Source organism: Mastomys coucha, unplaced genomic scaffold (genome assembly GCF_008632895.1).
Source record: "Mastomys coucha isolate ucsf_1 unplaced genomic scaffold, UCSF_Mcou_1 pScaffold6, whole genome shotgun sequence".
Classification (NCBI taxonomy): Eukaryota; Metazoa; Chordata; class Mammalia; order Rodentia; family Muridae; genus Mastomys; species Mastomys coucha.
In genome coordinates, this window is record NW_022196912.1 from 49,680,745 (window position 1) to 49,691,488 (window position 10,744).

At 39.0% G+C, this 10,744-nt stretch overlaps 1 protein-coding gene across 1 annotated transcript; it reads left to right on the plus strand.

The window, feature by feature from the left end:
* Positions 1-622: 622 nt before the first annotated feature.
* Ferd3l (Fer3 like bHLH transcription factor) lies at positions 623-7,727 on the plus strand. Its single transcript, XM_031357200.1, has 2 exons — positions 623-2,117; positions 7,307-7,727. Exon 1 carries the CDS (start codon positions 1,193-1,195, stop codon positions 1,697-1,699), a length of 507 nt encoding a protein of 168 aa, XP_031213060.1. The 5' UTR covers positions 623-1,192; the 3' UTR covers positions 1,700-2,117; positions 7,307-7,727.
* The last annotated feature ends 3,017 nt before the right edge of the window (positions 7,728-10,744 follow it).

Here is a 10,744-nt window from a genome sequence, read left to right on the forward strand (position 1 = left end):
TTCCTTCTTAAACCTTATTTTGGTATACAAAGGAATGAGGGTAGCAGCCAGATCAAAGTGTCAGGATTTTTCTTTGTTCAAGAACAAATGCTTGATTGGCAATTTAAAAGTCCGAAGGCTAACTCCCTAACAGAGAGTGAGCTGTTCTCTCTCTTATTAAAGCTAAATCGAATTTTTCAAAGGAGGCTTGCAGGGTCGGGGGCAAGGGGAGGGAGGAGGGAACAGGGATGACAGGGACAGGATGGTGTTACTTTGTCCCCTAAGGGGTAGTTACACAGTAAAAGGCTTATGCAGTAAATGTCTCAAGTCTCCATTTTATATTTCATTATCACCATAACACTTTCCTTCAAATACAACCCTCCACAGTAGAGAATAAGACCAGGGAGAGTAAGTCAAGTATCTCAATTGTCAGGCTGATTGTGTCCAAGCCGACTTCAGAAGTCAGGATCTGTAACCAGGCAGTGAGTTGTTTGCGATGTCCTAGAAGGAGAAAAGACACTGGTTCCAACAGAGACACTGGGGAATGCGATCAGCCCCCTAGCCATGCTTACTTAAGCTAATGGAAGGTCTTGCCTTTCAGCAGCCGCTGCGCCGGGATACCAGACAAACAGCTCCCCGCGACCCCTGGCAGGAAGGGCCCCTCTTCTGGACATCATTAAAAGCGCATGCCCTTATTTCGCATCCATTGGCAAATGGTGGCAAGATTCAGGGCTCCTACCCTGAAGCCAAGGAGAATCCATCGCAGTGGAAAGATTTTTGGCTTTGAAGGTCCAAATCGAAATTAAAGACCTATACGGAATAAGAAACCAGAAGAACATTGGATGGATACAGGGGTGAGACCAGAGACCAAAAAAAAAAAAAAGCACAGCAGGTAAGATCTGGGGCCTGCTGCCAAGGGCGAAGTGCGCTGCAGAGATGGTGCAGCAAGGGGGGACAATATCTTAGAACCTGAAAGCCTGCCGCCTTGAGCCTTCCCTGAAGTGCTTAAACTTGTCACCTTCTATCAGCTTACAGAAGAGGTACGTTGCCCTGGCCTTCCCTCTTCCTGCTAATAATTCTTTTTAGTTTGGTTATAAATACTAATGTCTCCCCGCGCTTGGTGATGAAGCACGGCAAGAGTCAAGGCCATTAAAGAGCCCCATTCGCAGCTATGCCATTCCTGCAAGAAAATCGATGAAATAGACACTGAGTGATGGCCACCTATCCAGAGAGCTGCTTGGATGCTACAATGCTGAACTTCGTAGCAGATCTCTCTCTGGCCTCTCCCAGACACCCTCTTCTCTGCGAGTTCCCACCTGGGGTCCCTTTTGGGGACCGAACACTGGGGTTCAGAGAGGGAAGACCTAGGAGGCTGTCGCAGTTTGATGAAAGATATCAGGAAGTAGAGGGGAGCGAAGTGGACTATGAGGACCCAGAAGAGGAGGAAGAGGAGGGAGAGGGACGCGGCAGAGTAGCATCCTTGCTGGGCCGCCCCAAAAGAAAAAGAGTCATCACTTATGCCCAGCGCCAGGCTGCCAACATTCGCGAGAGGAAGAGGATGTTCAACCTAAACGAAGCCTTCGACCAGCTGCGCCGGAAGGTGCCCACCTTTGCTTATGAGAAGAGGCTGTCCAGGATCGAGACCCTCCGCTTGGCCATCGTCTACATTTCCTTCATGACCGAGCTCCTGCAGAGCAAGGAGGAAAAGGAGGCCAGCTGAGCAGGGAGGGGCGAGCCGAAGAAACACCCATCCCCGCTCCACCGCCTTATCTTGTTTGGTGGGGTGTGTTTGAAAGGCAGAGGGACCGCTGGCCTTCTGAGCCTGGGTTTGAGATGGTAAAATCCCCACTCGTGGAAGCTCTACAGTGAATAAATTGGGGATCGGGCACAATAAGGGTCAAGCTGGGCAGGTTGGGAGCTCCCGCGATCAAGGATTTAGGGGATGAAGAGCTTCTTGCATGGAGCGGGTGGGAAACTGGTCCCCCCCTCCAAGGACCTTTGCTGAGCTTCTCTAAAGTCTAATCTCTCCTCCTTGCTCCTTTCAAAAGTAGAAATAAGAAAACAGAACGTTTTCTCTCGCACGATTAGTTGCTGCCCCATCGCCATCTCCAGCAGGGGCTTCACTCGAGCAAGTGCAGGTGAGCACACCTAAAGCCGAGACCAGGAAAGCAAGCGCTCTTGGTGCAACTTTCTCTGGGTTCTTTTTGCTCTGCCAGGGCTCCCACTTCTCAGACTAGTTAGGGGGAACAAAGAAGATGTGAGTGATGCAGGGGCCGGACCAACTCTCAAAATGTGGCCTCTGAGAGAAGGACCCTGCTCCCTCCCTCATTGCCACCCCCACACCAACTTGGCACTGGGTTGCTGTAGAAACGGCCCCGCCCCCCCCCCCCGCTTGCTTCCAGGTATACCGTAGCTTATCTCAGAGTTAAAAGCAGTCCCTTCAGTGAAAATGGCCATTCTGCCTTTTGCCCGGAACTAGACTCTGTTTTTGTCTTTTCCTGCTCAGGATGGGAGGTATGAAGAAGGGTTGCTCCCTCCCCCGTGCACTTTCCACACTGGCATGCCCAAGAATTTGGGATTAGTGCTTTCAACAGTTGCCAGTGGGGAAAGGCTGGTATCTCATAATGAGTTAGAGAAATCCTGTGTCGTTAACACAATTTTAAATAGTGAGTAGGATAGCTGTCTTTCAGTTTTAAGCCATCTAGGGACTATTGGGACGACAAAAAGTCAAAAGAAGAGATAACTTCTGATGCTTTTGAGAATGCCTGCAGATGGAGATTAAATTATACAGGTTCTTTCTGGGAAGCTACTTTCCTGGATCCTCTGTTATCCCACAGTTCTTCCTTCTGAGTGACCTGGTACCACCTGAAGCTGGAGGTTTTAGTGAGGTAAGGGACTGAGCTGGAGCACATAATTGTGAGTCCATTCACTCGAATGATCAATCCCAAAGAAGAAATGCTTAATTTTGCTTCTCATTGTGCACTTGCAAAACGGAGTCATAGCAAGATTGCACAAATGCAATGCCTTGTCATACTAGAGTAATAATAACATAGGAATACAATTATATATGCTTATTCTAGAAAGACTAAAAATCTAAATGCAAAAACTTAAATAAACACCCACTGCTAATGCTACTAGGATTTTCATCTTCTTCCTTCTGTCCTTTTATTTCCTATGCAGTTAGAAATTCAATATATGTAACAAATTTGTAATACTTTTTTGGATATTGGTTTTCCTCATTTAGCACTGTAGAATGAGCACCTCCCTCAGTTTAAATACTAGATAGGATTTCCATTATGATATCTTCCTGACATGCCAATGTATCACAACATAATCTCATTCCTTTACAGATGGCTAGCTCAGGCATTTCCTTTAAAAAAGATTATATTGCAAACAGGGCTCTTATAAATGTCTTCCCTGTTATAACCACCTGAGGTTAGATTACAGTCCTTATTGGTGTAAATTTGGGAACACAAATGGGCAGAACTCTTTCCTGGGCTCTGTCAGGTCACTTCCCATTTCAACCACACTGCAGGACCCTGCCTGCTGAGACAGAATATTCTCCCCCAAAGGAGATTGTCATTCTTTTATTAGCATATTTAATTCTCTTTGATTCTCATGTGGGTTAAATGCACATCTAACAAAAGCTTACCACATATTTCTGAGATTGTTATTAAGGCTAAAGTGTTTTAAAGCACATATATAAACCAAAGCACAAAGCCATACAAAGCTATGAAATGGTAATGTACCAATGCATTCATTTTACACTTGAGACAGACACTGGCATCATTGGGAGCTATATGCTAGAAGCCAGTCTTAAAAGATGTCCCTGTTGCTATATGAATGAGAGGGAAAATGGCCTTCCATATAGCCTGATTAAATAGGTCAGTAAGTCACAAGGACTTTAATATTATTTTTCACTGATAGCGTTTTGTCATTTTGTTTTAATGCACTCCTTATTTCTTAGTTGAATATACTTGAAAAGTTATCTTCTGGGCATTTGAGAGTGACTGACTAATGTTTTAAAGGCAAGAAATCTAGACAGGGAAATTAATTCACATTTAGAATTAAGTCTCATTGCATCTTTACATTAATAATAGAGAGATGCCATAACTTTTGAATGCCTAATCTGCCTCCAAAGAACAGTGAATTAGAAGTTCTACGAAAGTTCTTTAAAAGTAGATTAAATTTAGCATTAATGTGTGGCTAATAACATTGACACTATATAATGGAATATAATCAACTAAAATAATAGTAAATCTCTCTTTAACACAGTATTGCATACGTGGTCTATTTATATGCAGTTAAATGTTATTCATACTCAACTCCTTAAAATATTTCCTCCTACTCCTTTCCCTGAGATTAGGTAAGATCTGCAATTAGCCCTCTTTCCCAATATTCTTATAACTATGTCTTTTTACCAGGATTTTTTCTACCTCTGCCATAAGAACGTTATAATAAACTGAAAATAGAATTATAAATAGCTAAGGCAAAACAGTAACAAAACCATGGCTGTTAGTTTTTCTAATGCTCTAGAACCTTTAGTAAAATGGATTGAGTTTTATAAAATGACTTTATATCACATTTATAAAGTAATATCCTTAGTATCTCTTTATAATCTTTTCATTTCCAAGTCTAGTGTATGTTGTCTTTTAAGATATTTTTATAACAACTCATTAAATATGTAAAACAATAATAGCTAGTTATTTCTCAACTCATTATCAAACAGTACTGCTCGTATGATCTACTGAGTCAATAAATAGCTATGTTTGTCTATCCAATTATTTATTCATTTAATAAAATGTTGGCTTTTTACAGATCATGTGGATGGGTTCAAAATGACAGAGCCTGTAGAGTGTCTCTTCCTTTGGGCCCTTCTGAAAAAATAAATACCAATTAAAAAAATCTACAAGTGTGAGGTTGGAGAGATATTTCAGTGGTTAAGAGCAATGTCTGTGTTTTCAGAGAACTCAGTTTGATTTCCAGTGCCCTCATGGTGGTTCAACAACAGTAGGTCCATTTTCAGGGAACTGGATGTCCTCTTCTGACCTCCAGAGACAACTCTGTATACACATGGTACTTTTGGGCTGGTGCATCTATACATATAAAGTAATACAATAAATAAATAGAAATGAAATATACAAGTGTTTAATAAATAAAAAGAAATACAGAATTCAAAAATGTATGTGTGGTTGGGATAAAAAGAGTTTTTAAATTCTAGGGGAAAACCAAAGCCCTATGTGGTCTATGGGCCATTAACACCATTAGGTCTTACTGGGTGTAGTCAGCCATCACTCTTAGTCAGTTCTACTGTTCTGACCCTCTCTGCTATAACAACAATCATATGCTTCCCCTATCAGAATTTCTCATCAGAAGTAAATGGTACCAAGGACTTTATAAATGGAAAGCTATTTTACACTATTACTAAAAGAATTACATTTATCATTACTTAGCTAGTTATATTTTTATAAATACTTTGCTCTTTGTAGAGTTCTACATATCCCCAAAGGAAACGTCTTTTAAAGCACTTTCATGATCACTACAGTAATGATGTAGTTGAAATCATTGTAACAGTCAGAGACTCTAAGAAATGGATTGGCTTAACTCTAACACCAAACTATCCTTAGAGATAAGACAAATTATCCACAGCTCACCATTAAAACCAGCATGCCATTATGTTTAGACACTCAGAGTGTCTAAACAATGTGTGCTTATTTTTGTTTTCTCTGTGTTCAGCCTGTATAGCCAATGTATTTTCAAGCAAAAGTTTGTTAGTATGTTACAGACACACACTACATCAATATTGCTTTATTTTTATTATCTGTATTAAAATTGATAAAATATCTCAGGAGTATAGGTATTTAATAACTTCTAATAGCTTAAACTAGTGTCTGTTCTAAAAAAAACCTGCTATAATTAATTTTTTAAAATCTTAAAGTTATTTGGTCATTTTAAGTTTAAAGACTATTTTAGATGCTGCTTGGAGGCAATTTATTCGTGTATCCTCTACTGACTAAAAGTTGATTTTTGGTCTCAAACTCAGCTCTCTATAAATATCAGATTACTATTAGTATTCAGACATGCAAACCATAAAAAGATCTAAAAGAAATCATATTTGAAAGGCATAATTAAGCTTTCCAAGAAAAGTAAAAATAATTGCATCAGCAGAGAAATGTTCAGAGTGATCAGCTTTTCTGTTCACTACCCAACTCAGAGGCTTATTCTGGCCGAACTATCACCCCGAATCAAACCAAATAGACAGCTATTATGCACAGTCTGTGCATGAACATATAATTAAGACCCTTGCATGGATGTCGATTATCATATGTGCCAGCATTCCCATTATAAAAAAAAAAAAAACACTTTGCAGAAAGTTTATAATGGAGTTCTAAAGATAATCAGTTCTAAATTGAACTGATTAATTTATAAGCAAAATCTTAAGACACCTTCCCTTCTTGATGACAGATCTTCCAGAGGAACTTCAAAGGCAACAGATCCAAAATTACATTTACTATGCATTGCTCAAAAAAAAATGCATCTACATTTTCAAATTCACAGTATCCACTCAAAACAAAAATATAAATTAGATCATTGTTTTATTTTTATCAAATAAAGATACAACGTTCTTATTACATGTTAAGTAGTCCACTGATTGTTTAAGTCAATTAAGGTGAACTATTTTGTTAAATAAGATTTGTTCTGATGCCTTTTTTCTAGATATCTATAACTTGGCTCACACCCACTAAAAGTTTCTTGAACTTTGTCAGTATTTTGAGGTAATTCAGACCCAACTCTGGTCAGCACCACCTCTTCCTGTGAATACTAGATTTTAAAAATGTCTTAAAATGTTTAAAAACTATGAGTCAGCAGTCATGACCATTTTGTTTTGACTTTGGGGTTTCTTTGAAGCCGAAGCACAAAGCCAAGCCTGGCAGAGAGTTGATAGGAAAGACTGAATCAGTGTAAGATGGTCCGGTAACAGCAGAGGGACGAAATATGTCATATGTCTACAAATGAAAGCCTATGAATTCTGACGACTTTCTAAATGACACTAAGGTTTTCATTCTGTGTCTGTGAAACATTCCTTGGTAGAGTATAAGGCAATACAAACGTGTGGCTGCATGTTTAAACACTACTTATAGCTAATACTTAGTAATACCCTAGCCTAAATTTGGTAAAGGGCAATTAATATTTGAGAGTTGGTAAAGCCAAGAGCTTGACAGATACAGAGTGATGGAAGTGGTCTTGATAAAAACAGCTCCTGTCTGATTAGTGTGATGTTTTTCAAAGTACCATCCACATACCTTCTCTCATTTAATCTTCACAGTTGGATTTCCACAAGACCTAAGATCTCTCAGTTAAATTGAACCATCACTGTGCCATCTTGAATATTCCTTCTTCCCATCATTGAAAACAGCAGGATACTAGAATTCCTAAAAAGGACTGATGGCTACATATAAGCACCACATCACTTTGAAAGATATTGCCGTCAAAGATCAAAAGCACCTTAACATGGTCTGTGGATGATAAATTATACAAAAGGCTGGCATGGTCTGGCTCCCTCAAAGGCCACATTTTACAACCTTCTATTCAGGGCTCTGTGAAGGAGATTTCCACCTGCAACCAGCGAATGTAAATGACCTCAATGCAGCTGTTATGGACAGGGTTTTCTGTTTTATGATTTCCAGTCTTCAAAAGGGGAAAAAATGCCTATGAGGATATGGAAATGGATCAAACAACTGGTGAAGAATAGAAGCCAAGAATATCAGGTAAACATATCTAAGTGATTCAAGGAATAACCCTGATATTTTATTTCAGGTAACTTCAGGGCTTTTTTCCAAAGGCACAAAAATCCTAATCTATATTTGTCACTGGTCAGATTTTGAGTCATAACATCATATTGAATCTCATAGAAAAGTGACATACAAACCAGGAATAGTCTGAAGGAGAGGCACTAAGTAAATAAGCAGGTATCCAGTCTGGATGAGGTATTAATGTTAATAAGTAGTTAGTTATACACTATATCTAATATATTGCTTGGTTTGGATAATATGTGTTCTGAACACAGTGTTCCTTTTTTAACACATTATTTTTATAACTATTTTAAAGGCCACATAATGGTCTTAGAATATAGATGGTATTGTTTATTGTATACCTAAAGAAATATAAAATAAAAGAAGTTTAACAATTTTCACCCTTCAATTATCTACCAAAAGGTAGACCCAAGGTTTCAAAGATTTCAGCAACCAAATCAGACTGATTCAAAGTCTCAAAGTGCAAGTCACTACACCTAGACCATTGGAGACAGGGACAGTATAGCCATGTTTTGCTTTGTTTTTTGAGATGTTGAAGTGGCACATTCTACCTCTTTTAGGAGGGACTGAGGGTACATGAGCCAAAGACCTCTCTTTGAAGCACCAGGGAAAGAGCATGGGTCCCAAATCACTTTCTTGGACATCTTGTGTCACAATTTGCCATTGTAGTATTTTTAACTCTAATGTCTGATTTTTGCATACTGATACTATAAGATTTATATATTTCTGTAGAAAGTAGTTGCTTGTACTCTTTGGCTTAGATTTCTTTTGTAAGGTGAAAAACAGTCCTTTTTTTTTTTCTGGTAAGGTTGACCTTAACTTGCAAGAAAATCTCTTAACATCTAAAACTTGGAAACTATATTTAAATGTAGTATCTCACATAATAATTTACAACTTTGAGCTGGGTGTGGTGGCACATGACTTTAATCCCAGCACTCCAGAGGCAGAAGTAGAGGCAGGGTTTGAGGCCAGCCTGATATACAAAGTGAGTTTCAGGACACCTTGAGCTATTACACTGAGAAACCATGACTTGAACCCCAACAAATAAATAGATAAACAAACAAACAAACAAACTTCTTTGCCTAGAAAGAATATCCTGAAGTATCTTGTTTCCTTAATTTTTTTCTTTTTTATTCTCTCATGTATTATATCCCAACCACAGTTTCCTCTCCCTTTCTTCCCTCCAGTTCCCCCACCCTGAACTTCTCTCTCCCCCAGATACAACTCCCTGTCTTCCTTCAAAAAAGAACAGGGTTATCAACCCAGGAACATTAACCAAACATGGCATAACAAGCTACAATAAGACCAGGCACATATCATCCCATCAAGACTAGTCAAGGCAACTCAGTAGGAGGAAAAAGGTCCCACAAGTAGGCAAAAGAGTCAGGGACAGCCCCTCCCCCTGTTAGGAGTCCGAGAAGAACACCAAGCTACTCAGCTACAATATACATACTGACCACCTAGGTCAGACCCCGACATGCTTCCTGATCTCTGTGAAGCCCCATGAGTCCTGGTCAGTTGATTCTGGAGGCTTTGTCCTCCTGATGTCCATGAGCCCTCTGGTTCCTCTCCCTCCTCTGCAGGACTCCCAGAGCTCTAGAAAAAAATATTTGATTAATTCCCATACATCTATGAGGGCTGTGGTAAATGGCCTTCTGAAATATACTAAAACTTTTCTGATAGAAAACGTGCCAAGTTCAGATATTCTAATGATGGATTCATAATTTTGGTCAAAGCCTTATGCTGACTTCAGTTAACAAGCATTTGACAAGTGGTGGTTTTATTCATTGAAGACCTTATTATATACCTCATCATGTCTTTCATCACCATTCATTTACCAAATCTCACCAAAGTCTATTAAAATTGATGATTATATATATATGTATATATATACATATATATACACATATATATATATGATACTGCTTTGCTTCAGAATAACAAAACCACAAATTAAACATCATACTATTTATTAGTACACTACATTTCATCAAATGTAATGAGCTGTTATTAAAGTTAACATGAAACAGGCTGAAAAATGCCCCAGACTCAAAAGCATTATACAACAAAACAACAAAAATCTCTCCAAATTACATCCACATGCAAATGCCTGAGTCCAAACCTCAGGGACTTTGCCCTGAACACTCTCAGGTTTCTGCTTATTAATTCAAACCCATGATCTACTGTATGATTTACACACACGTTAATACGCATATGCCCCAAAACATTTCCACCCAAAAGCCTTCATAAGCATTTCAGAATGTATTTTGCATATGCAAATTTTACTCCTAACTAAAACCTACGAAAGGATTGGTTTTCTTTCCTTTTCCACAACATTTTGGTAGCTCCTAACTTTTTTACTGCTGGTATCTTTTTCTTGGAACTTAATAATTGTTATTGAAAGTTTCCATCCTTTGTCACAGAGTGGGTTTTAGTCCCCATGTATTTTCTTATATTGAAAACAAACATAGGAATGCTGTACTTCTTCCCCAAGCTTTGGCCCCACACAAGTGAATCAGCCTGAATATAATTACTAAGACCAGCAGCTTAGACAGTGGTAGGAAAGGCGTCTGGAATTGCAATTCGGGAAACCTACAGAACACTCATTGATTAGATGAGGGTCATTGGCTCAATGAGAAAAACAGAATTTTCCCTGCGAGCATAGTTCCTTCCTCCTGAAGAGATTCAAGAGTTGTGGCAATTCAGGCAATTTCCATGTCAAGAACAAGGTTTGAAAGGGTTCATGAACACTTTCTAAACTTTGGCTCTGATCAAAAACACACAGGCAGAATATTATAAAGATTTTATGGATTCTTACAGCTCCCTACAACATTTCAGTGGAAGAATTTAGCCTACAGAACTCAGACTGTGAATGCATCAAGACCAGATTACAAAATATGTAACTTGGTATTGTTTGCAATAAAATGGGGAAAACAACCTAGATGTGAGAT

Bases quoted from the DNA above. Each gene is read 5' to 3' on its own strand.
- Ferd3l (XM_031357200.1), top strand. From the start codon at position 1,193: ATGGCCACCTATCCAGAGAGCTGCTTGGATGCTACAATGCTGAACTTC.